The sequence below is a fragment of the Catharus ustulatus genome, chromosome 7, assembly GCF_009819885.2.
Source record: "Catharus ustulatus isolate bCatUst1 chromosome 7, bCatUst1.pri.v2, whole genome shotgun sequence".
NCBI classification, from domain to species: Eukaryota; Metazoa; Chordata; class Aves; order Passeriformes; family Turdidae; genus Catharus; species Catharus ustulatus.
Genome location: NC_046227.1, coordinates 29,258,967 through 29,285,830, shown reverse-complemented (window position 1 = coordinate 29,285,830; position 26,864 = coordinate 29,258,967). Strand labels below are relative to the sequence as shown.

Genomic DNA, 26,864 nt, shown 5'->3' with positions numbered 1-26,864 from the left:
TTTGCCAGGACTGGGGTGCTTACTTGCATGACTTACACCATAATCACCATTGGTTTGTGCTTCATGTCCCAAACTGACGTGGACTTATTCCTTGGGTTTCGGCAAATTTGAAGCAAGATGTCAAAACCTGTCAGGAGCAGACTAGAGCATGGATTGATAGATGGATGCCTCAGAGGTGGCCTTTCCCAGGGCTTTCACCCACGATTATTCAAGTACCAGAATGAGGATTTCTGAGCGTGCTTCGTGGTGAAGTGGTGTGGGAAGGTGCAGGGAAAAAACACTGCACGTGGAGAGAAAAGCCCAGGAGCAGCAGAGAGCAAGTCCTGTCCGGGTAAAGCCGAGGTCATTAACGTGCTGGTGTGGGCTCATCAGTGCCACCTCTTGGGTGGAAATGGGCTTCCAGGAGAGTTTGTGAACATCAGAGTTTGTGTGCATCAGCCGCCGACTTCTGCTTTTGGCGAAGAGCAAAACAGGCGGGGGGGGCTGTGGAGCAGACCCCGGGTTTGCTCGAGGCTGCAGGACGTGGTGAGTTGTCACCAGCCACCCTCCCCTTTGGAAGGTCGGGATCTGCTTGGCTTGTGGAAATTAAGTCTGATTCTGAAGCAGCTCGGGGGAAAAGCACCGGGCCCGGGAGCGACTCGAAGGGAGAGGCTGGCCAGGATGGGTTTGGGTTCCCTGAACAGGGAGAGCTCAGCGGGACCCTAAACCCGGAGGAGCATCGGGATGCCGGCAGCTCCGGCAAAGCCCAGCCCACTGCTCTGCGCAGTGCTCTGTCCCACAACTGGGAGCATGAAATTGTGAAGGGGAATTTCAGAACAATGAAGGGAAATCCTTTGCCTCCCGTACAGCCCGGCCTGGGAAATTCGCCGCTGCAAGAAGTCGCAGCTCAAACGCTGCTGCTGGCGTTTAAAAGGGAGTCAGCTTTATAAACAAGAAAAGAGCTGAAGTTATTTATTAAGGACTTGATTTCCACGGAATTTAAGCTCAGTGCGGGAGGGGGGTGACCCTGCCGTCGCGGGTGCGGACCCTGCGCGCTGCCCGCATTTAAACGCGGAACCGGGGCAGCTCCGGCACGGCGAGAGCAGGGGGGTCTAGGGGGCTGCAGCAGGAAAAATACAGCAAAAGTGAAAATGAGCGTTGTTAATATTAGTATTATTAATATTAGTATTGTTGTTATTATTATTATCCCACTGGTGCCGGGGGAGGGATCGGGCGGCCCGACGGCCGCGGGGGCGGGATGGGGGCGGCCGCTGGGGGCCGGGCCGGGCCGGGCCGGGCCGGGGTGGGGGGGCCGTGGGGAGTCGGGCCATGCCGAGCCGAGCCGAGCCGCGGCTGGGTGATGTCAGGCTCGAGGAGGAGCCTCCGCCGCCTGCCCTTTTACTTTCGGGCGCCGGCACTTGGCCGCAGGCTGCTGCCGCTGCCGGCCGGGCCCCCCCTCGCCCCCTCCGCTATGGGCACCCCGCACTTCTAAGGCGCCGCCCCGCGGGGGGGGCACGGGGAATTCATTAAAAATCGCTATTTACGTGGTTATTCATTGCCCCGCTCCGGGTATGTGAACAACCACCCCCCTGCCCCCCCCGCTCCCCTTCCATCCACCCCCAGCGCCATGCCGGCAGCCTGCACCCTGCTGCTGCTGCTGGGCTTGGGGCTGGTCCCGCTCCCGCCGGCCGGCTCGCTGCCCCTCGCTTCCCCGCGGCGTCTGCCTCCACCTCCCCCTCCTCCTCCTCCGTCCCGGAGCCGTCTCGGCCGCCCTGCCTCGCCTCCCGCCGCGGGACCCGCCGGCAGCCCGGGTGAGTGCCCTCCGTGGGGATGGGACAAGGGCACGGACGGGATTTCGTCCCGTGGGGCGGCGGGGGCTCCGCACCGTGCGGTCTCTGGTGGCGTGGGACCCCGCGGCATCGCGACATGCTGAGCATCCCGACATCACCGAGAGCTGATTCAGCTCAGAAGTGTAACACTCCCTCCCAGTTCATTTCCCTTTTTAACCTTGCCCGGCTCACCGTGCTGCTGCAGGCAGCTTCAGTGGGTGAAGGTTTGGGATGGGAATGGTGGGTGGGAAAGTGAAAACACGTTGTAGCTGTGTGGGCTGCCTGGAAAGCGAGAGGTGGAAACTTCACAGAAACTCCAGAAAGGTTTTGGGGGGCACCAGGAGTACTGTCCACACGTGTGTACCCACCCAGGTGGGAAACTGGGAGCTCCTGTAGGTGGTCTTCAGGGTGTGGGTTGCCTCCAGAAATGCTCTCATCTCACCTTAGGTACTGACCCTCTCAGGTGTGGGGACAGATGATATCAGCTCTCTGTAAATTCCCTCTCTCTCAATGTTGCCTACAGACTGTCAGATTAGCCGTGTATAGTCACATTTTTCCTTGCATGCCACATCTACAGTGCTACTACCACGAGCAATGCCTACCTTTGTGCTGTACAGATTGTGCTGAATTTGGTTTCAGCACAGGATAAACCTTATTTTTCCCAGAGCAAGCAGGGACGTTTCAAGTGTCATTCAGTAAACTGGCTCACTTACTCACCAAAGAAGGCACATAGCTCTAAGGATGACTAATTCTCAATGAGTTTGGAAAGCACTGGGTGTTTGCAGGTGCTATAAGGAATCCAATATGTCAAATTAATCCTGCGTAGGTTTTAAGTGGGTTTTAGGATTCACTGCTTGCCTGAGCTGGACTGACAAAATTTTTCTTTTAATTTCTGATGTGGAGAGAATATAGTGCTTTGGAACTTGGGGTTAAGTTTAGTTGCGTGGATCTGTAAAATTTCAGGAAATGTCACAAAAGCACATTTATAACAGTTTTCTTCACAAACCCAAGGCCTTTGTAGGACTTATCCACACTAGACCAAATGTATAGCTGGGGATATCAGCTGGAATGTAGCCTGCAGTGGATTAGAAAGCTCCTAACTAGCAGTGCCTGTGAGAGCAGCTTTGTGACTAGGATACTGCATGGAAATGAAGGAGATTTGGGTCTGTTCCCAGCTCAGCTACTTCTTTGTGCCACTCCAAGTATTGGTTTGCCCTCCAAAGTGGGAGAGAATAACGCTGCCTTACCTGCTACCAACCTTGTGAAGATAAAATCTGCAATTTGCCAGTGAACTGCTCACCTATTATTTGATGAAAGCTGTGCAAATTCCTCAGTGGATGAAAAAAATATTTAATTTCATCTCAGCTTTCGGTCTGGCATCTTTTCCTGTGACCTTGATGACTCCTGAGAGTCAGTAGAGGAATGCATTTCCTTTGTTAGGAGTCTGAAAAGCTTGAACTATCTGTCCGCATGCTGGAAAAGCCATTTGTCAGGCCAGCAGTGCCTGGCTGCCCAGCTCAGCAGTGAAGGCTTTGCTCTGTACAGGCAGTGCTCAGCAGCTACAGGTGCTTGTGAATTATGTCAGCCCCAGCCAGAAGGAGCAGGGGATGCCTCGTGGAGGAGTGATAAACAGCCCAGCAGCAGCTCGCTCCCCAGCAAACGGCATCATGAATTACGCTGGGTCCTGACAGCTGCGATTCACTCGCTGTTAGCTCCAGCTCTATGCCTGTCAGTCAAGGGAATTGTCTGCTGCTGTGGGAGCAGGCTGGGGGAATCTCCTGAATCACTCTCAGGTTGAGTTGTAGACTCCTGAGCAATCCCTTTTTGTGTCAGCACTGCTCCTACCCCTCGGAGGCGTTTCCCACCTTTGAAAACACTTACTTGAAGCAGGGGGAGCATTTCTTGTGAACCCATCACCCTGGCAGTACCAGGAAATGGAGATTACATCTCCCTTCGCAACAGCCTGAGCTGGGCGGCAAAAGCCCTTTCTCAGGCAGGGCTTAGTGAGCAGATGGTGAGGCGGTGGTGTAGAAATGGGGCTTTTGAGTCTCTCACAAATCGTGGGGCAAGGGAGCAGGGCTGCCCTCACTGCCTTCCTGGCCGGCTTGTGCCTCAGCCTGCATCTGCCACCCTTCCTGCCAGACCCTCTGTGGGATTGTCTGCTGGAGGGATGACAGATGGCTTTAGCCTGTCTTTAAAATACTGTCTGAACCCAAGGAGAGTAATACAGGAAAGAAAAAAACAGGTGAAGTAGGGAGCAAGAAAGCTGGTGACAGTAAAGTTAAACATTATCAAATCCCTCCATGAAATCTCTTCTGGCAGCTGCTTCACGGGGCACGGAGTGAGCTGAAGGGCGCTGTGTCCCACCCGCCTGCATCAGCTCAGGGTTTGGTTACAAGCTCCTTCTGCAGTCTTGGTATTTCAGGTTTCCCATCTGTGAAATGGGAATAATTCCAGTGACACCACAGGGACAGCAGAGGTAACACTGAGCCTCTGACAAAGTCACTGTGGCTGGGGTCTCCCTGTTCCTGCCGTGTCCCTTTTCCTGCTGCTTCTACCCACACAGGTGCTCTGCCACGGTGCCCAGCGCAGCATGGAGCCGCTGGCAATGGGCTTTCCCTGAGACGCTGATTTGCTTTTCTGCCATCTGTGTCTGTCCTTCTGTCCCTGCTCCCTCTCTCCCATGGCAGGTGCCACCTTTCTATTTGGCTTCCCTGATGGGAGCCCTGGCAATGAGGTGTGAAATCACCTGAGAAGGACCAGCTTTAGTCACAGCAGAGATTTAGGCTGGTTGCTGGGAGAAACTTTCCAAAACTCTTAGAAGGGATAAACAGTCTGTATTTATTTATGTATATTTTTAACTTTCTGTCTGAAACGTTCTGTGTGAGGAAGAAGCAAGTTAGCAGAGAGGGAAGAAGATACTGAGGATGTTTGTTCTCACAAAGGTGTGGTGCTACTCCCAAACCTGCCTCATGTTTTGCAGGATGTATTTTGTGGCTCCTGGGAGTAGAAACCCAGCTCTCCCTGCAGCCACATGGATGCAGAGAGATGTAAGGTGCTGCTCTCCAGCTTTGATGCAATTTCAGGTGACTGTGGGTGGTGCAGGAAGGATGCTTCCTCCCCCAGTGGTGCAGGGACAAGGAAGGATTGCCGCCTGTGTCTCTGCATCGCTATCAAAAGGCTGCAGAGTTTTCCTGTCATGGGCATCTTTGCTGTTCCTCTGTGAGCTCTAAGTGGATTTGGTTGGTGTGCTGTGAATATGAACTCCCTGGGGTTGTATGGATTTAGCTCTGCTCCTTTGGGGTACATAATTTAAAGCAAAAAAGAGAAAGAAAAGCATTTCAGAAAAGGAGGAAGACTGGAGATCAGCTTTCCTGCCCTTCTCAAGCCCTGGAAGGTAGCAGGGGTTGTCCACTGCACAGCTGGGTTCACATCAATCTGTGGAAGCACTTTATGTGATATTTAAGTGCTAAATGAGTACAGCCTGAGAGGTAATTGTGTGACCTGGCTGGCAGGGAGCACACAGTGATGTGCATTGATTGGCACTGCCGAGATGTGAGCAGGGCAGTGGGTAAGGCGAGAGCTGCTGTAGCTGGAGCCCATTTCTGGGCTCTCCACAAAGTCTGATTTCCCAGTACCAAACCACCAGTGCCAGCCTGTGCCCATTCAGCAGGTGTCAGCAGCATGATGGCTCCAGCAGCCAGCACCACTTCAGAGGGATAATTTAATTTGCTTGATGTTTTTCTGTGGCTGGGGGGATGAGGGACATGGGCTGTTACTGCTGTGTTTGCAGGGGCTGGGGCCAGCCTTGCTGGTGCATGGATGCATTCCTTAGCAAATATTCTTTTCTGTATCAGAAGTTACAGACACTGATCTGTTTAGAGGAGCGTGGAATTCCTGGGACAACTTGTTTTCTTCTCCTGCTCTTACAGATACCAATTTTTGGGCTGCCAGTCAGAAACTCTCCGTGGCTGAGCTCTCAAGCTCTTGTGTGTGCTCCATCCTCCCTCCATTCTCCCCATCCTGCTCATCTGCAGGGAGCATCTCAGAGCTGTTGAGACTGACAGCTCCATCCCCACCACATCTCTTGGAGGTGGCAGAGGATTTTGCTCATTTAGGGGGTTATGATGCCAGGTTAGAAAGGTTGTTAGTCTTGGTGGTCGTAGTGAAGATGAAGGCATGCTGCTGACCTTAGCTGTTCACTTAAAATGTAAAATATGAAACTTTGTAGCATCAGTCTGGTTGTGTTGGTTTTAATGTAGCATTCATCCATGCTAATAAAATAACCCAAACAGAATACAGAACTGTTTCACTTAACAAGCTAATCAAACCAATAAAACCTGTCAGTGCAGCGATAGTTTCAGTGCTGTGGTGTGGAGATTAAGGCACCACCAACGTCCTCAGCTCCTCTGGAGCTGCTGCTGGAGGGACGTCCTGGGTGGTGCTGTGGGTTCACCATCCATGGGAGATGTGTGCCATTTCCAAAATAAGGATAGCTGCAGAGTAGCAAGGTCTAGCTGCCTTTTTGCAGCACAGGGTCTTCATGCCTCTGTCTGTGCCATTCCAGCCAGCCAGGGTGCTCCAGGCAGGGCTGCAACCCCTGGAATACCCCAGAGAAATGGTCTGGAGCTGGACAGATTGTAGATAGCCAGTGCAAACCCTCTGGATTCTGGCTTTCCTTCCTCACATTGTTTCAAGTGAGTTTCTCTGGTATGGAGGGGTGAGGAGGCTCTGGGGGTGTCAGGGTATTTCTAGGCAGACAAACAGCACTGCTGAAAGCTGGGCTGATCCTCTTAGATGAGCACAGGGCTCCTCTGAAAGAGGCAGGGCCAGATCCTGGCACCTGCTCTGGTATCTGCTGTTGAAATGGTGCAAAGCAGCACTGGGGCCATGGAGTGTCAGAAGGTGCTCCAAGCAAATCAAAGGTTGGTAGTTCAGAATATTCCCTTGAAAATGCTCAATACAAGATCCATAGCCTGTAGCTTGTGACCAAGCTCGTCACGAGGCCTGAATACCCCAACCACGGGCCCTGTTATTTACATTCAATTGAAGATGTAGGTCATACAATAGATTTTTTCTCTTTCCTGAATGGCTGAACACACAAGGCAGAATCCAATTTTCAGTGGCAGCAGACCTGATTACAAATTCAAATTTTTATTTCTTTGAGCAGTTTTTGCAACATTTGCATTGTAATTTGCTGTTTCTGTAAACATGAGAGGCTCATTTCCTGGGATATTCATCCAGAGGAGATGCAAGAGGTCTACAAGAATGAAATCTGTGGGTACGTCTCAGGAGAAAATGGTTTTGTCACATCTGGCACTCTTCTCTCTCACCATTTCTGCATACATGTAGCTGATGTGTGTGCACCCATCACCATATATTTTTTAATGCCCAGCTGTTATATATATATATAACATCCTGCTGCTTCAGCAAGGGGCACAGTTCATGTAGAGTCCGCGTTCATCCTTTCAGGCTGAAATCATTCACATCTGAGGACAAGGAGAGAATTTTCCCACCCAAAAGGGAAATGATGTTGCATTACTGAGCGACCAGCCCAAGTAATAATATAATCTTAGAAAAATGCAGCTCCCTTGAGTAAAGGAAGCTCTGTAAACTTCAGCTCCTCCAAGCTGTTAATGTAGCTGTTGCCCGTGCTGTAGTAATGCTGCTGTCAGACCTGGTTTACTGAAGTGCTCTGGAGATGAAAGGGGGAAAAGGGGATAGGAACCAGTTTCTATAGAAATGAGGACCTCTTGCAGGATCTGAATACTGTGAGGTATAGAATACAGGTTTTTGGACCTTGGGTTACATCCCTTATTTGCCATTAATTTGTTTTTTTGTCTCATCTGGGTGCTGGAGAGGGTGATGGGCACCCATGGTCATGAAGACTTGGAGAAAGGGCAGGCAGAGCCAGGATGAGCACAGGGATCAGCTGGAGGAAGGTAAAATGATGCAAGGTTTCCACTCACTGGGATCAAAAGCCTGGCTGTATAAAACCGGGGAGAAAGAGGCTCATTTTTAGAGCTGTCAGTATATGGGCAAGCCCATGGAAGAGAGAGACATTTGAGGAAGTTGCTCTGTAATACCTGTGGTTTGTTCTCTTCTGTTTGCCACAGGGTGGGTGGCATTAGTGCATGCTGTGACTTACCTTGGACTCTGTGGGTGCTGAGTGTGGACAGGTGCCAGAGCATGGGCACCAGGGCATGGACCAAGCCATGGGGATCACCCTTGGTCTGGGTGCAGCAGCTCCCCAAGCTGGACACTCACTGGAACCTTCTCTACTGAAGTGCTGGTCTTCACAAAACCTGTAGGAACCTGCTGTCTTGGAGGTCTCTGCATTCCAGGCTAATTTATTTAGATGTATGAGAACAAACAAAGCTATCTCAGGAGCTTCAACCCATCAGAAACCAGCATGAAATACATGAGATATAAAAATATTATTTTAAAAGTGCCTGAAATGCAAAACCAGGGTGTAATAATCTACAAACTGTTTCTGCCCCCGTCCCTCTGTCTGTGGCTTTGGATGGAGCTATTTCCAGGAGCCTGTCCTCTGTGCAGGCAGGGCTGTTGAGGAGGGTTATATCTGCTTTTGCATCTGCCATGCCCTTGACTTGGAGTCATTTGATAAATAGGTTTGCAGTTGGTTACTTAAGCATCTCCCAAGCTGCAGTCAGCATCTCAGCTGTGGGCGAGGGAGCACTGCTGCCAAAAGTCAGGATCTGTGTCAAGAGCCTTCGAAGATCTGGCTGTCTTTCCTTAAAACCCCAACTCCTGGAGTTGTCATTACAGGAGAATCACTTAGGGGGTAGAAAAAGATGTCTTGCTGTTGAGATGGTAGATGACAAAGCCTGGAAAACATTAGCTGAAAAGCTAGGAGTCACAGAATAAGCCTGGGTTTGGTGTATTTAAAAATACCACCAGCTCAAAGCTGGTCTCCAGAAGCTTTTGTGTCCTGACAGAAAGGTTGTTTCTGCCCTGCTTGGCAGGGCTCTGCCACTGCATCTGCAGGAGAAGTGCAACCCTCTGCACTGTCCTGTTTTGCTAGGAGAAGAGAGGAAGCCCAGAGATGTGCAGGGTAACACGGCAGGAATGCCGAGGGCAAACCCAGTTGCTGTCTGTCCAGCTGTCCGAATACCTTGTGCAGGCACCTTGACCTTGGTGGATTGACTTTCCACTGGGAAAAACAAGCTCCATCTGCCTTTTCACTCTTTGCATGGCCATGAAGCTGGGAGGACTTTTAAAACAGTTTCTGCAGCATTCTGACTGTGGTCTGGCTGAGGGTGATCATGTCATTTGCACTGTGACCAAATGCTGCAGGTCCTTCCCCTTGCCTTGCAGTTCAAATCTCTTGGGCTTCCAATTTGGTGCTTGGAAAAAGTCCTCTGGAAGTGCCATGACCTTTGCAGTTCTATTGCCAAGGCAAACGTGGAGATGTTTGAGGGACCTTTTACACAGTGGTTTGGTGGCAACAAGGCTCTTGCCACTGAAGTTTGGGAGAAAATAACCTTTTCTTTTTAACTCTGAGATGAAGTCAGTGGGAAAGGAGTGAGGAGGAATTTTAAATGGCTTGATAGAAAGACATGCAAACTGTGCACAAAGGGTTAAGTCAGCAGGGTTAGCTGTCGTCCCAGGGGTACAGCCCAGGCTGCATTTCCCAGAAGACATCGAGTTGCACACACACATTTAGGGCGTTTTTCTCAGCATTTTTCAGCACGCTGTGATGGCAGAGGTTTTGAAGGCTGTTACAGGATCAGTCTGACCTCTTGCCTCTATAACCAGGCAGACACTGTGGTAATCTCTGCTACCAGAACCACCCTTTGATTCCTGTGAGAACTCCAGAACGTTAAAGAAACCCTGTGCAGGCATTTTGCTCTGATGGAGAGGCTTCTTTGGTTACTGGTAGCAAAGGAGGGCTCTCTTTTTCCTTGAAGATCATGCTAAAAGGCACTTCTGCATCTGGAGTGACAAGAGGAATTTAGATCTATGGAGCACAATTATTCACGTCACTGCTTGTTAGGATGCTGGTGTTAACACCCTTCCTCTTGTGGAAAATCTCTTAAACCCTGAGGACTGATGTGAAACGTCATGCTCTGGTGAACTTTGCTGAAACTGGGATGAATCACTCCGAGTTTGGCTTCAATGTATTTTCCAAAAGATACCTTCTCTGATAGCCTAGCAGGGGGTACTGCTGCCCACCCACCCAGAGTGTCAGGGTCTGTTTTGGGGGAGGACAGCACTTTCTGGAGTCTGAATAAATTGGGGGTTGATGTAGGAGTTTGGATATTTGAGGGGTTTTTCGTTTGGCTTTGGTTTCGAGTGCTCTGTAAAAGCAAAATGTAGGTGTGTAAGGGATCCCAAGACATTTCCCAAGGGATCTCAATGTGTCTCACCCAGAATGGCAGATAAATATGCCACTTTTTCAAAATGAAGAGCTGTTTCACTGCGACTCTGAATAACTGTCCTGCTACATCCATGCCACTATAGGTAAGAAAACACTTTCTTATCAGGGAAACCATAGCAGCTGGTAATTGAACCTTCTGCAAAGAAATATCCCAGACAAGTGTTGGCCAGGTTTGACCCTGCATTACTTGCAAGATCTCACAAACTGACAAGGTAATTTAGCAATTATGGGAGGAAACACGAAAGGTAACCCTGTCTATTGAACCTGTTTCTATCCTGTGATGGGAATGATTTCCAGGATGGAAGCATCCGCAGACCAACTGCGCATGATTTGAGTTCCTTGTCAATTGGAATCAAGGACTCTGATTGTGGAGCATAATGCTGCTCTTGTAATTCAGCCTTTATCTTTGTGCTGGAGCTGGGTATAATTGTATCTGTGTCTGGAGGGACAAGGAGAAGGGTTTCAGTGGCTGGTGCTCACAAAGGCATCTTTAGAAACCTCCTCACCCCTGGTACAAGCTTGGTAGGGCTTAAATGAAAATACCCCTGAGTAGTTTTAGACATTTGAACAGTCATCATTGTTTGATTCAGATTTGGTTACAGGACTAACATCTAAATGTTAATTCTTTTTAGGACATTATCAGCTCTTTCAGCAAATGCAGAATGGGGATGCAGTATTAGACCGTCAGCCAACCCTGCAGATAAAGGCCCTTTGAAAGGATGTTTTTTAGGAGGGAAACATAATCAGAGAATGCAGAAAATCATGAAGATGGTCTCTTCTTAGGAACAGGTAGCAAATATGATGCATCAAGAAAACTAACTGAACCAGGAGGGTTTTAAATTGGGGAATGGGAGTAACAGTGATTTTGTGGCCTCTGAGGACAGACCCCAGCATGCAGTCAGAGATCCCCATAATCCTGTCCTGCAGAGTGCTGGTACACCTGGAGATGGAGGGTGTTGGGTAAACTGTCACAGCTGGGTTAAGACTGAAGTTGTGCTCACAGATGCGCCAAGGCAGTTGATGTGTGGTGGCTGTAATCTGTGTCTCTGTGTGGGCAGGTGGGTTTTGGGCACAGATTTCTGTCCTCTCAGTCCTCTGTGCTGCCTTGCTCACCCCACCATGCCCATAAGCATCGAGGTAGGATGTGACCCAACCATGACTCCCTCTGAGCCTCCAGTGACAGCTCAGAAGGTGACAGCCCCGTCCTGCCCTTCTCCAGCACCCATTCCCACTGCTGGCCACATCTGACAGAAGGTGTCTGTTTTATAACCTCCCTGAAACATGTGCAGAAAGGCCCTGGAAGTGGTGAATCCCTTCCCCCGTTCTCAGAAAGGAAGCGTGTGGCTGCAGAGGCAGCAGCACAACGGTGCTGGGTGTCGGGCAGGACCTCTGTTCCAGCTGTCCCCAGGCAGGGCTGCTCCTCTGCTTGTCTGTGCTGGCAGGTCTGCAGTGCCAGGGGGGAAAGACCTGGCTCATCCCCTGGAAGAAGGAGGTCCGGCGCCATCCTGAGCTGCCACCACTGCTTCCGGCGGCAGATCGGCACGGTGTCATCTAGGAAATGCGATTTAGATCATCATCCTTTCGCAGCAGATGGGGGAAGGGACGTGGGGGCCCTTATTTCTTCTGGCATTAATTTCTCTTTAAGCTGATTTATTTTTTTGCCTGTTTGCCTTTTTCTCCATCCCTTCACAAGTCTCGCTCCCCTTGCTGAAGGGTAGGAGCCACGAGAGCATCCATGGTTCCTGCTGCCATGACATCGTGCCCTGCATCCTACCTTCAGCTGGGTGCCAGGCTTGGGCTGCTTTCAGTTTTCCCCTGGGATGGGGTTGCATTTTGCTGGTCTACATGGAGGGAAGGATCCACTGAGCCTTGTCACCAAACAGCATCTCCCACTGGCAGTCTGATGATTTTCTTGAATCCAAGAGGGCTCCTTATCCTTCTCATCCCCACAATGCCTGAGAAGTTGCTCAGTTCCCAGGCTGGTCGTCATCCCTGGTGTGACTGCCAGCCAGCAAAAAGCTCTTTGGCATGTGCTTAATGTTAAGCATAGGGAATAGTTCCCTAGGGAGCTCCTCTTCAGCACATTGCTGGAGTGAGGCTCTGGCGAAGACACCTGGACCAAAGCCCACCTGCACCAGTGAGCAGCGTGGCTTGGCTCCTGGCAGCTCCCAGCGTCACCTCTCAGCATTGCAGCACCCTTCTCCTACTCCTTCCTCCATCTTCCCAGTATTTATTGTCCCTTCCTGGGTGTGGGAAGCAGCTCCTGGGCTCAGACCACTTTGGAGCAAGGACTTGTGTTTTATTTTCCAGAGTGGGATGTGAAAATACAATCTTGCTTTCACCTGGGTCTTCAAAGGACTGAATCCTCAGCCCCTGGGGCAGATGTCTTTTGCCACACATCTGCTTTGTACTGCCTGGCATCACTCTGATAGGCATTGAGGTTTTGTGCAGAAAAATCTGTGCTTCAGCCCATAGTCCTTGTGGTTTTGAGTAAAAACCCAGGTAATCACAAAGACCAATAATTTGGCTGTGTTTTCCCCCTGCAAGATCTGTTTAAGTCAAATATAAGTCACTGAATTTATACTGGGAGTAAATAAGCTACATGGAATGGCTTTGGTTATCATGAGGTCACAGAGAATGAGCTAATGCTCCCTTCTGGCCCAGAAATTAGACTTTTCAGACAGCAAAACTTCATCCTGCAGGTTCTAAGCCTCTAGCACCTTTCCTTACAGGGGAATCCAAGCCCCAGGTCAGTGCAGTGCTCAGCCCCTTGCAGAGATGCTCAGCCCTTATCACCAAAAGACAGCCCTGCTTGGGGCAGGGTTCTTATATTGCCAGTTTAAATGAGTGTGGGCAGCTGCTGGGGGTGAAAGGATCCGGTGGGTTGTGATGCCTGGCTGACAGGCAAAGTGCAATGGATCTGTCCTAACAGCAGTGAACTTGCTGCCCTGGAAATACTGACCCCTGTGAGATTTTCACAAGCTGCAAACCTCGCAGACAAATTCCAGATTTCTGGAACTATTTGTGTGAGAGGTCTGGAGAAAGAGCCCTGTTGGAAAGGAAGCTGTGTGCTTGCAGAAGCTGACAGCAGCATGGTCCTGCTCCCTCCAGCCTCACCTGCCTGTTTCTTTCCATTTCACCAGCACTGCACACACCACCATGGATTTTTCTCTTCCCCCCCGCCCCCCCCCCCCCCATCTTTTTTGCAGCCAGGATGTTTTTTCTTGCCTTTTTATTGTTCCAGTGACCTAGCAACTCCACTTTGGTGGAGTCCTGCCAGGAGACTTCCTCCCCAAGCCGTCTGATAGTCTCCAGCAGCACTGCCCTCGGATGGGAGGAGAAGTTAAAATGACACCAGGCTGGGTCCCCATGTGGCTTTTGCTCTGGCCTCATGAGTGCTGGTGAGGGCAACATTGCCTTCCCAGCTAGAAAAGCTTCCAAGGGACTTAAAAAACTCTAGAAGTGATGCAGGGGTGATATTTTCTGCAGGACATTATAGAAAAGCCTGGGGGGTTTTAGACGGGAATTTGCTGATGCTGGGATTTAGCATTTGGGATCTATGGTGCAGGCAGGGTAGCTGGGGACATTTCAGCATCGCAGGGTTGAGGGAGAGGGGATGGAGAGGAGGTGTGAGAGCTCAGAGAGCTGTGCAGTTAGATTTATTTTGGCTTAGTTTTATTGATGTTTACTAAAAACAGTAAGAAAGAAATCCCTTTGGTAAGTGCTTCTGGGACCTGTCAGCTGGTGCTGCCTTCACTCTGCCCTGGGCCTGCGGGGGCTTTTCCCACATTAACACTGGAGGGATGCTTCTAGGGCAGAATATAAACAAACTGTCAAGCAAGAAAATGCGACTGAGTTTGGCTTTCTGCTCAAGAAAGGCTGTCAGGACATGGGGCCTGGGGAGGTTCAATCTCCATTGGATGGATTGAGATTTTACTGCAGCCCCTCAGCTCCAGTTATGGGTTTTTTAGCAATATGGTAAGTCATGGCTTATCCTAGTTGGAAGTGGGATTTTATATAAATGTTTTTTTCAAAGACTTGGTGATAAACCAGGACTTTTTTTCTCTCTCTTTTTTTTTTTTTTTTTTTTTTTTTTTATTTCAGTTGCTAAAAGCTGTTTAAAAACAAAAGTTTATGAAAACAGGTTTGAGGAGGTGTCCTGAGCCCTGGGCTGGTGGTTTTCAGGCAGAACAGGTGGATTCAGGAATCTGTGGATTGAGACAAACTACCCAAGAAAGATGAGTAAGAGGCTTAGGATTTCATGGGCTTGAGCTGGTGATCTGGGAGCCTGCACCTCCCCAGGGAAATGTTTAGGACACCAAAACTAAGAGGCTGTAAACCTCTTGATAAGCAGAACAATATCCTGTTCCTGCACTGTGCAGGTTTTATCCCGGTTGTGGGCACTCCATATGCATATATCCTGTATTCTTGGAAAGGATCACAGATTTCTGTGTACTCTTTTATTTGGGAGAACTTGTTTCCTCACTTTAGGGTACTGCTTTCAAGAGCAGTAATTGGATTTTTTTTTTTTTTTTTTTTCCTAATGGCATCTCCGAGCATCAGGCTCTGGGACAGTAAAAAAAGTGTAGGAAGCAAAAATGGCCTTTAGCATCCTCTGAGGTTTCACAGGTACTGGAGGGGAGGTGGTGTGGAAGTGCAGTGGTTTTGTGTCATAAAGCAGAACTGTGTCTGAGGACGATGCTGATGTCCCCAGCCCTGTGGGCACCCATTGCTGGAAGTGGCCAGGTGGGCTTTAACCATGTGGACCTGGGCTTTAACCATGTGGACCTTGGCATTCTGAGTTTGCAGGAGCCACTGCTGGCATTAAACCCCCATCACTTTTCTTGAGCTGACATACAGAAGCTCTAGGCACCTTTTTTGCCTGCATAAATCCTTCCTATTATGGTTAAAATGACTGAGGGTCCTGTGAATTGCTGTCCTGCTCTGCCTGGGGCCCAGTGGGGAGGGTATGAGGAGCAGAAAGATTCTGCCAGGGAATGTGTCTATAGGGTACTGCACCCAAACCAACCCCCACAAAAGGGTGAGAGGCTCTGGCAAGGCTTCTGCACCTCTTCTCTTCCCCACACACCCTCTCTTGCCACCTTTCTTACTCCAGATGGAATAATTCCTTGTAGTGCTATAAAGAAATTAGTAGAACAGGGTTGCCTGCATGTGGTTAAAAACCTCTTGCATTTTTCCCTCACTTAGTGCACACGAGGGACCTTCCCCAAGCAGTATTATCCGCGTGTTTACTCTCAACTGACCCATCTCAAGTATGAATTTTTTTAAACTCCATTTCAGCCCCCCCCCCCGCCACCCCCTTGAACTTCTTCTTTCAGAGCAAGAACAAGGAAGGAAATTGAAAATCCCAGAGAGCCCTGGACGGTCCAGATTTAGGGCTTTAGCTTTTGTTCGCACAACCTCACTTGGCTCGGAACCGGCCTCCACCCATGATCCCGACATCCGCAGAGCCGAGCAAAACAGAGCGAGCCGGGAGGGAGCGGAGCCGCCCCAGCCGCGCTGCGCTGCTCTCCCAGCAGCCTGCCCTGCTCCCAGCCTCTCCTGCAGCCAGCCAGCGCTGCTCTGAGCAGAGAGGAGGTTTTTCTCCCCTCCGCGAGCCTCGGATGATGTTAAGGTTATGCAACGTTAACAGATGTGGGGTTTATAATTGTAGCTGGCTGTCCCGGGGAGGAGCCTGCTGCAGCTCGCCGTGGGATGCTCCGGGGTGGCCGCAGCCCTGGCAAAGCAGCGTCTGCATGGGCGGCTCCATCCCCATCCCGGCCCGAGTGCTCCCCAGGGAATGCCCACCCTCCGCGGCCAACCCGCGGCTCTGGGCTTGCCTTCTGTGCGAACTCACATTGCATTTGCGTTACCCAGTCAAGAAAGTATTTTTCTGCCCCCCGATGGGAAAAAGTCCCATCTGCAAGGAAGCAGTGGGGCTGGGAGAGCTTGTGGAGTGCCTTGGCTGGCTGCAGTCTCCTGACAAATTCTGCCTGGGGGGATGCTGCTCTCCTGGCATTAGCATCCCTCCTCCCTCCCTGCCCTGAGATGCCTGTGTGTGATCACAGTCACTGCAGAAAACTTGCATTACTGTGGTTTTGGTGTCGTGCTGACCCATGGTTGAGTTGTGAGCATCACCTAAACGCTGCCTTGGTAGCAGCCCTCTCTGAAACAGGGCAATGCCTGCGCTGTGTCAGGGATGGAGACAGAAAATTGTTGGCCTAAAAGAGATTTTTCAGGAGTCTCACAAGGTAGATATCCAACTGGGCTGCCAGGGGCAAGCCCAAAGCCTGGAGAAATCAGCTGGAACTTGATCTGTTTGTCCTGGCTGAGCTATAAAACTCAGCTCACAGCAAGCCACGGACTTGTTATGCTTGCAGAGAAAAAGTAACTCCAAGCCTCGACCTGTCTGGTGAGCATCACTGCTAGTTTTAATTGGGAAGGAAAACACCAATACAGTGGGTGGCAAGGTTTTGTGCTGGAAGTCAAATATTTCTCAATGGCTGTGGTTATGTGGAGTTAAACCATGCAAAGCTGTTGGCAGCTTAGGATGTGACAAAATTGTTAGTGACAGATCGGTACCTCAGGTAAAGGGGCCACTCAGTTTTAAGCTTTTAATGCATCAGGGGAGGCCAGATGGTCCCTTGGAGATTTTTTTTGAAGAAGTTTGATCTGGTCCATCCGTTCCAGAGAAGGGTCGTTTTTGAAGTCTTAATTTCTGCAGGCAAATCGAACAGGATATTGTGGTTATCTTGCACTTCTGGTAGGCTTGATGGATGTGAGATTTCGTGTGTATTTTGCTGAACAACACAATTTTTTTGGGTTTCTTTACTACATGCTGTGGGTTGGAGTGTGGTTTATGCTCTGCACCCACCAAACTGGGGAGCTGAGCATGAGGTTTTCCTCCCTGCACCAGGACCTGGCATACCTTGCAGGGCAGAGTTAAAAATGCCAGATGACTCTGAAAAGCCTGTGCAAATAAAACCTTCTTATTCAGCCCCCTCCACTGCCTGGCTGCACTCAAAGCCAGGTTTGCTGGCACCCACAATAAGGGAAAGAGTTTTGCTTCAGTTTATTCCCAGAGCCAAAAGAGGATAGAGAAAATTCTGAGGTGGATTTGCAGGGCAAACAACCACCAGATAAGCAAACAGCAGTGTTTTACTTTTGAGCTGGTCTCATTCAATCAAAGAACATAGCTCAAGGCACTACTTGCTTGCATTTCCAGGGTTACTTTTTAAGAAGTGGCAATGAAATGCCTGGTGTAGTGTCATGCTGTATATTTTAACCTGCCTGAGCAATCCAGAGCCCTTGTTGACAAATGAGTTGGCAATCTGAGAAAGCAGATTTCCCTCTGTCTATGCTCATACCCTAAGGGTTTCTTTAAGCATCTGCTGCTTTGCCTTCTCTCCATGCAGCAAAGCTGGCCACAGGCTTTCCAGTCTGCATGGGCTGCACAGCTGAAAGCTTTTAGTGACAGGGGGATGGAGAGAAATTCAGTGCACTGCCCTCCAGCACAGCCACATTTTTTGGGGCTGCTATAAATGGACTTGTGGGCTACAATTACAGGCTGGGTATTGGCTTGCAAATGAACACAGCAAGCATCCCCTGCCATTTCCCATCCCTTGTCCATGTGCTGAGGACCAGAAGCCTGTCCCATGAGAGAGGAGGTGGCTCACAGTGGGCTCTGGGTGGCAGTGGCTGCTCAGTGTGAGGTGAGGGCTGCCAGTAAAGGACCTCTGGGGGCTCTGCTCCACCACAGCTCTTGTCTCCTTGGCCCACATGGGGCTTAGACTCCCAGGATGAAATACAGACTATCCTGCCTACCCCTCTATTTTTTGGTGAGTTCCCATTGCAGCTATTGCAGATGGATAGAGGACACTTCTGAAATTGCTCCCTCTGTTTGGCAAGTACAGCAACCCAAAGAAGATGTACAAGGAAGAGGTGTCCCTCACAGTTTTCTTATAGAAAATGTTGGAGGCCAGAACAGGCTTAACCTTCAAAATCAGAGCTTTTGGGCAGAGACTGACTGCCTTTAGCTGCTGCCTGTGGATGCCATGCACATGATGGAGATTGCATTTTGGTTGTAAGGAAGATGGACAAAATAGGGACCTTGCCCTTTCAGACTAGGACTTGCTTTGACTTCTTGTGGGCTTTGAAGGACATCTGAGGCTGCAGTGCCAGCCAAGCCTTGGGACTGTAACACAGGTGGTGACTGCTGGTTTTTGTGTGAACTGAAATCTCACAGCTCTGGATGGTACCATAAGCTGAAAACCCTGATTCCCCAGACCACCACTCATGCACTATCTTCTTCATCTTTTTTCTCATATTCTAGTAGACATTAATGTTAGAAATGCCAAAATATTTAATCACTTTGGGGTGCTTTGGGGCTGTATAATCCACACCATACACTGATCTCTGTCCCCAGTGCCTCATGGTGGCTGGATGGGTTTTACTGACCCTCCTGATTGCCCTGCAGTTCTCAGCCAGCTTCATGCCAGCTCTCTGGAGGTGATGGGATTTGAAGTCAGCTGTTCAGCAAGCCCTGGCCAAATGGAGAGAGGGGAAGAGCTGTGGGGGCCTCTCTCCTCCCATCTCACGTTCAGAATGGGACACATGGGCTGTGCTGGGCTGTCAGATTTGGAGACCTTCATACTCCTCCCATGGACTCTACACTGAGAGTATTTCCATCAGTTATTTGTGTAAGATTTTCTTTTTACTCCTTTCAAAGTTTATTTCTCCTAACAAAAAAATAAAAAAATCCTGAGGGTGCTGAATTGAATTAGTCTTTTGCACAGAGGTGGGTTTTGGTATTTGGTCCCACAGACCAATCTAGTTTCCACTGGTGCAAATCCAAAAATAAATTTCATGTCTGTGTTTTGATTATGCAAAATTTTTCTCTAGTGTAAGCAAATGAGCTCAGAGCTTGGCCTTGGTGTCACTGCAGTGAGCTGAGCCTGTGCATCAATGCTGATAGGTTCTTTTTTCTTGTCTTTCCTTTTAGTCATTGGAAGCAGCCATCAGGAGAGAAGCCCAAGCACAGAGATGAGGACTCCTGGTGCCCCTGTGGAGCTGGTGACGATGCTGGCTGGGAGCAGGGAGTGGGCATCACTGCCTGACAGGCAGGGGACAGTGCCAGCAACAAGCAGGGTCACAGGGCACACTGTCCCCCCTACCAGTGATGGGGATGTCAGCCCTCCAGGAGCAGGATCCCCAGAGAACCCATCTGCTGGGACAGTGACCCACCTGCTCACCCACAGCCATCCTGCTGGTGAGTTTTATGGATGTGAGAGTCCCTGTTAGCTGTTTAGGAAGTATTCCTGCCCACAGCTAGAAATGCAGAGTTTTGAGAGGAAATCCAATCTCAGGAAAGCTGGGCTTTGTTTTTTCAGCATTACAATGAAGGTGATTCTCAGGAGCTGCCCCTGTTTTTTTCACCACTCAGCTGTACCCAGGGAATCCACTGAGCTCAGGGGTTGTGCACAGAGCAGAGACCCCTGGGTGTCCCCACAACTTCTCCCATCAGGAACTGAACCCCATTGCAAGCCCAGCCTAGGTTATAAGAACTCAGCTTAAGGATACCTGACCAGCTGTGATGATGATTTGTGGCTGAGGTCCTATAATGGAAATCCTTCAAGTGAACATTTACTTTTGGGCTTGTTCATAATCTTCAGTCATAACCAGTGTACTCTTTTAAGCATGAACTTAAATCAAGACCCGTTTTTTAGAGCAGCAAGACAAAGCTGTGCTGATTGCCCTATCCCTACCTCTGTTTTTTTCTTAATATCCCCAACTGAAATAAGACATAAGCATAGAGATTTTCTTTAATTTTTTAATTCCTTGATTTTTTTTTTCTGCTTAGGGACTAGAATGTGGAGCTGGCATGCCCAGGCTGCCAGCTGTGGGCTGTTCTGGCACCAGCTCCTTACTGCCTTCTGCATTTTTAATGTCTCTAAAAAAATCTGTTTCTTTTGCCATGCCCAAATGAAGACAATGTTTAAAATGCCATTATTTTTTGGCGACAGAAACCCTCTGTTCCCATCAATCCCTCCTGCAGTTAAACTATGCTCTGTTAAACAGAAGAAACATGAGGGATGCAGCTGTGACCCTTCCTATTGCATGGTGGGGCTGGGTACCACTGCAGGTGACGCTGCTGCCACCCAGCTGGGACAAAAGAACTTTCCCAGGTGAACATGACCCTCTCCCTGTTGCTTTCCAGACCCTGGAAGCCATCACCATGCTGCAGGCAGGCAGGGGAGAGGCAAGAGGGCTCTGGCTTCTCCCAGCACCCCAGCAGCTGCTGAAGGGACAGCACCAGGCTCGGAAGCTGTCGGCACCAATTCGGCTGAGGGCACGCAGGGAGGGCACCACAGGGTCTGGAATGTGTCAGAGTTTAACCACACCATGCTGCCACCTTCATCTCCAGAATCTCATCACCCAGGTGAGCCATCCCAGTTCAGCCTAGGAACACTGGGAAAGTGTTCCAACACCTGGGAACAAGATAAATGCAGTCCCCCAGAGCAGCCACCACTGGTTAATTCTCACAGCATTCTCCTGTGTTGTAAAGCTTTGTGGATATCCAGCTCTCCATCCTCACCATGCACTCAGGGTAGTTTTCTGGCTTGCTTTATGCACAAGGATGGAGAGAAGAATCTGTGTGGTTTCTCCTGGTATTCAGAATTATGAACCCCTTGGTGCAGCTTCCAGACACAAAGTTCCTGTAGGCACAGTGCAGACAGAGGGGCTAAGGGCAGGGAAGGGTGGCAGTGTGCAATGGTGAGTGGGCAGCTAAGCCCATCTCTGGGCTCTCATCTGCTTTCCCCATTGTCTTGCAGGCACTGGCAGCCTCTCTCAGCCCGTGAGCAGCTGGGTGGGCACAGAGCTGGGCAGCAGCCCTGCCATGGGCACTGCAGCTGCTTCACCCAGCCCCTCGGGCAGCAGCCCCAGCACTGCCCTCCCTGCCCTCCTGGGACAGCCCCAGGCCTCCTCCCACGCTTCAAGCACCCAGGCTGGGGCAGAGCAGAGCATGCTGCACCCCAGGGGTGTCACGGGGAACTCCACCAGCCCTTTGCTGGCAGCATCACCTCCCATGGACAGCGCTTTTGGAGGTGAGCTTTGCTGACCTGTGTTTCACAGTTTTACAAAGCCATTTTATAGTATTTGCATTCTTGAAGCAGAAGAGATGCTCTGCTTTGTATGCACTCTGTTTTTTATTATTTGGATGGTTAGCTGAAATTCCCTGCTGAAAGCAGGAAAAAGCAATGGAAAAAAGAATTTGATCCAACCCCCCCAGCATTTTCCACTTAAAAAAAATAAAGTTCTTTGGATGTTATCACAGTGTTTTCTGCAGGGTGAATGTCTGCAGCTGTGAAATATCTTCACTGTGCCAGTGCCAGCTGCAGAGCAAGGGCAGCTCTGAGCCCCTCCTGACCTGTGCCCAAGTGGTGACAGAGTGGGGTCAGAGGTGGGAACTCACACTTGTGGCCACACGGGGTGGGGTTTGCCCTCAGCTAGGCTGGGTGAGGTGCCTGTGCTTAACAACTTGCTCTGGGCAGCAAGAGATCCCAGGGCTCTGTGGCTTCCCCTTGCTTGCTCTGCAGCAGCCAATTTCTGGAGTTCCCAAAAACAGAGACTTTGCCCAGCTCCACATGAATACTGAAAACCTCAGTGTTGCCAACTCCTTATCCTGTGCCCAGGGCTTTTCAGGAGCAAACACCTCTCCAGGGCTCTCACACTGACACATCCCTTCCCTGTGTCACAGCTGTTGGGAGCACCGCTGGGGCTGCAGGAAACCTGAGATCCAGTATCCAAAGGACAGTGCCCTGCTAAGCCCTGGGATGTGCAGTGAGCTGCAGACTCATACGGGGATGTGGCCGTGCTTAGGTCTCCTTCCTTTGCTGTATGATGCTGTGCCCAAACCACAGGAAAAAAAAAAAAAAAAAAAAAAAAAAAAAAAAAAAAAAAAAAAAAAAAAGAAGCCTGACCCTATTTCCAGCAATATTAGAGCAAAGGTGGGATTTAAAGGCAAATCCCCACAGTTCTTGTCCTGGGGGGTTTCCTGCTGTCTGGGCCACACCACTCTCACAAAGCCTGGCAGCAAGCCCTGGGTTCTGTGCAAGGTCTTCCTGCGGTGAGGGGAGTCATGCCTTTCCAAAAGAGCACTTTGTCCAGATTGAAAACTTCCTATGCTTAATATCTGCATGTGCACTGTAAGCATCTGGGAAGAAAATGGATCCATCTGTTCATAATTTCATATGTATAAATCCATTTTTTTATTGTACTGTAGCCATTGGAAGCAGCCACCAACCATCCAACAACTCAACTACGGAGAGGTTTGATTCGGATTTCCCCACCACCAGCTCCTCTGTTTCCACAACAGCCACCAAGGGTGGAGGGAGGACATTAAGGTCTCTGCCAACCAGCACCAGGCTGGCCACCACGGCAGAGATTTCCACCTCTGGGACTGAAATCAGCAGCTCTTCAGCACAGAGCCAGACCCCTGGGATGTCTGTGGGTGCCCAGGATGATGGAGGCAGAGGTGTCACAGACCCATTGCTCACAGGCTTGCCATCCCCTTCAGAAAGTGCTTCCACAAGTGAGTTTTGATAGATAGCTGTATACATCAGAACTCTTATTTAAAGACTCTTTATTAACAAAATACATCCTTTTTATTTTAAAGAAAGGAGGAATAATATTGTATTTGGCACATTCTGTACATTTAAAAACATTTCACAGAAATGAAAGCATGGATAAATATTATTCTTGCTGGAAGGGGAGGATAGATTTTCCTTGAAAACTTCCAGTTGAATTTTGCAAGCAATAACTTCAGCAGTTCCTATGTAGAGATTGCTTCTCCTCCTGTCTTATTGATTTTCCAGTATTAAATATTTCCATATTGAATATTCACACATACATTGCCTACATCTACTGATAGTGGGATGAAACCTACCTAGCAGTTTTTATTCATGTTTATGCAGTTTTGTCTTTCCCTTCTCCTTTTCCAGCTTTTAGCAGCAATTATGAACCCCCCAAGAGCATCCCAGGTGTAGAAGAGGCGACGCTGCTCTTGGACATCCAGGGTGCTGACATGTCCAGCACGGCAGTGGGAACACTGATGTCCCCAGAAAATGGCCACACAACTGGGGTGACAAGGGACCTTGCCACCAGCACCAACCCCACGAGCTCTTTGGGAGGGGTCTCCTCTTCCCTGAGGACTGGGACACATCATCCCAATAGCTCACAGGAAGCCACCGATCTCCCAGGCCCTCCTGGGGGCCCTTTGCTCACAAGCTCCCTCTCTGCCTCTGAAGGTCCTTTCCGAGGTAAATTTGTTCATCTGGAAGCTGGGGCTGGATGAGATTTCACATCCCTGCACTGTTTCTCTTCAGACATGGTCATCAGTCATTATTGGATACATGCATGTTTTTATTTCTGGCTGCACTGAGCTGGCAGTGGGGTGGGTGGGAAGGGGGAGAGGGGAGCTCAGCTTTTGGGTAAAAAAGTGGAAAACTTCGATGGCCTCATTACTAGTGAAACTCCTGGTAAGAAACGTGTGCACACACTTTCCCTGCCAGAGACACTCACTGGGGTTTTGCAGCTGTCACCTGGTGCTATATCTGCCATGCAGGCTGGTCTGTAGGACATGGGTTTGAGATTTTTCATGGCTTTCTGTAAGGCACATGTGCCTTTGCTTAAAAAATTCACCTCTTCCCAGAGAAACACCTTCAGTTTCTCAATGGGCAGCACTGAAATGGGTGCTGAGCAAACAGTGGTGTGTATTGCTCTGCATGCATAAATCAAACCTGGTTTTATTGTCTCCTAGGTGTCAGAAGCAGCCACAGACCAGCGGCAGAGAAAACCTCCCTCAGTTCCTCTGCCACCAGCACTCCCATTTCAGTCGTGCCCAGCAGTGGTGGGAGGCTGCCCTCGGGCAGCAGCCCTGGGAGAGCAACCAAGGGCTCCACGTCCAGCAGTGCCATGTTCAGAACCTTGGGCACCACCCAGCCCTTGCCCACATCTTCTGTGAGAGACACCTCCAGGGGTCAGGGCTCCACAGGAATGACAGATTTCACTGAGGTGGCAGACTCCTCCCTGACACACTCCCACTCTCCTTCAGAAGGTCCTTCCACAGGTGAGCTCACATTAGAATTGAAATACCATTTTTCTTACAAGCCAAAAGAGGATTTCTTGCAGCTTGCACTTGCCTCTTTCCTGCTATGTAGAATATACTGTTTGGAAGGTTGCAGTGTGATTTTGTGTCTGAAATTATTCAGTTCTTTCCTGACCAAAAAAATGTGCTTTAGATTTTTTACAGAAAGGGCACATATGTAGAGAGACTCATTATGCCAAGAAAAATAATTAACTTTCAAATCACAGTCCTTTTTTGCTATCTCCAGTTGCTCTCTGCATGTTACAGACAAGGGAACTAAGCAAGTGAGGATTAGATTATATGTCCCTGTGGTCCCAGGGATCAGACTTCAGTTCCTACCTTCTGCCCTACTTCTTGGATCATGCTGCTTCCCAGAATTTGAATCAGCTCAACAAATTTAAGGCGACTTTGAATGTGGTCTCTGAGGTCCTTCATGCTGCTGTTTGGTCATAGTCCCCACTGTGGTTCTGAAGGGGTCTGATCCCCCTGCTCCTGCTTCTTCAGACTTCTCTAAGACCTTCACACTGCCCAGGGTAGTGCCTTGTCTGAACTGATTTCCAGGCTTTTCTGGGTCATCACGATATTTGTTCTAGCAGCATGGAGTGCACTCAGGCACATCATGGTGAAATCAAGTGCACAGCATTAGTATTTCAACAGTTTTTATATAATAGCACTTTTGTCAGCATCACACTGCTTTTTAGAAGACAGATTTTTGTAGGAAGGATTTATATCTTTGGGAATTGATATCTCATATTTTCTACTTGTGTTTGTGTACTTGCTGCCTCTGGGTGCTATTGGAAGAAAGCTCATTTTTATTTATAGTTTCATATGTGTAAAAATGTAAATTGTTTCTTTATCACATTTTAGCTACTGGAAGCAGCCATGTGTCAGTCAGCATCCTGTCAACAGAGAGAAGAACCGATTTCCCCAGCACCAGCACCTCTGTTTCCACAACAGCCACCAAGGGTGGAGGGAGGACATTAAGGTCTCTGCCAGCCAGCACCACCCTGGCCCAAACAACAGAGATTTCCACCACTGGTACAGAAAACATCAGCTCTCCAGGCCATTCCCAGTCTTCTTTGGGAACACTGGGTAGTGGTGGCAGAGGTGCCACCCTGTCATCCTTGAACCCATTGCTCACAGGCTCACCATCTGCTTCAGAAAGCACCTCCCCAGGTGAGCTGTGACCACACCTCAGACACCCACCTGCACGGAGAGTGAGGGCATGCTAGAAGGTGCTGGATGATGGCACTGGAGATTATGGAGGAAAATTTCAACTTCCAGAGAAAAAGCCATTATCTGTTTCTTATATTTAGCCACCCTGAAAAGCCAGCCCTACTGCCAGAGCAGTCTGGCCTTGAGATTTGCTGTGTTTTCAGGGACAGCACAATTTCAAGACTGCCCCATTGGCTGTGTTTATACCAGCAGAAGCAGCAGCAGCCACTCCTGATCCCACCCTGGGGTGCAAAGGCAGTATTTACTGATCCCATACAAACCTGCCGTGGTTTCTTACAAGTACCAGGGATTTGGGTGCTGTGTAACCTTCCCCTCAGTCACTGTGGGTGCAGAGTGACAGTGTGGGTGCCTGGTGCCCAGGTCAGGCCTGTGGCACCAGGAGCAGTGCTGAAGGGAAGCAATCCCCAAAGTGCTCCCATAACCTGTTCCTAGTGCCCTCTCCAGGGTGCCCTGCTGTGAGCAGCAGCTCCTAGCACAGGAAAGAGCTGTGCTTTCACAGCTAGCATTTTCCCCAGGATTGGATTTTCTGCCACATTCCCTCTGTACCCTCAGCCTGAGGTTGGTGATGGAAGAGAGAACACTTGATTTTTTATAGTGTGGGATGCATAAGTCATTTTGCTCTGCTCTTTCTCAGCAGACATGACCTCAGCAATGGGAGGACACCTGCCTCTCACCAGCACGCTCAGTGTGGTGACAGCTACTGCCAGTGAGGAGAGCAGCACAGTGCCTGTGCTGGACACCCATGGAGCTTCCAGTGCCACAGGGAGCTCCTCTTCCTCTTCCCCCCACGCCAGCACCCTGGACACAGTCCTGCTGTCCTCATTGGCAGCAGAGCCTGGGAAGCAGAGCCGTGTTTCACAGAGCAGTGCTGGACTCAGTGAGCTTCCAACAAAGCTGCTGCCTGCGTTTTCTCCAAGTGTTTCAGTGCCTTCACCTTCAGCCACACTCTTCATCCACAAGGAAGGGACATCTCAAGCCCCAGGCAGCCACAGCACTTGGAGTACAAAAGCAGAAAGCCTCACATCTCATCTGGACACAGATGGGGACATCCACACCGACCCTGTCCCATCCTCCACGGCATGGCCTCGAGTGACTCATGTCTCATCTGGCCGAGCAGGGTCCCCAGAGCCCAAGGTCACCCTTCCATCCAAGGTCTTCACCTACTTCTCAGCTGCTGCTGAACCTTCCAGTGAGTTTTTCTGAACTCTGGGGTAGTGTTTGACTCACTCTCCTATTCCCTCCTCTGTAGGATTGGTATGACAGCTGTTGCAGG

General features: G+C 49.8%; 1 protein-coding gene across 4 annotated transcripts in view; it reads left to right on the top strand.

The window, feature by feature from the left end:
• The first annotated feature begins 1,370 nt into the window (after positions 1-1,370).
• The window catches only part of HEG1 (heart development protein with EGF like domains 1), a 46,019-nt gene continuing 20,525 nt past the window's right edge, over positions 1,371-26,864 (top strand). The window contains exons 1-9 of one of the 4 annotated variants that reach the window (XM_033064359.2): positions 1,371-1,790; positions 19,211-19,477; positions 20,426-20,647; positions 21,042-21,314; positions 22,493-22,801; positions 23,211-23,528; positions 24,029-24,337; positions 25,223-25,531; positions 26,226-26,780. In XM_033064359.2, the coding sequence (XP_032920250.1) occupies positions 1,607-1,790; positions 19,211-19,477; positions 20,426-20,647; positions 21,042-21,314; positions 22,493-22,801; positions 23,211-23,528; positions 24,029-24,337; positions 25,223-25,531; positions 26,226-26,780 (2,746 nt within the window). In that variant the 5' untranslated portion in view covers positions 1,371-1,606. The remainder of the gene's footprint in view (positions 1,791-19,210; positions 19,478-20,425; positions 20,648-21,041; positions 21,315-22,492; positions 22,802-23,210; positions 23,529-24,028; positions 24,338-25,222; positions 25,532-26,225; positions 26,781-26,864) is intronic. The other 3 variants (XM_033064358.2, XM_033064357.2, XM_033064356.2) reach the window with 3 other exon arrangements.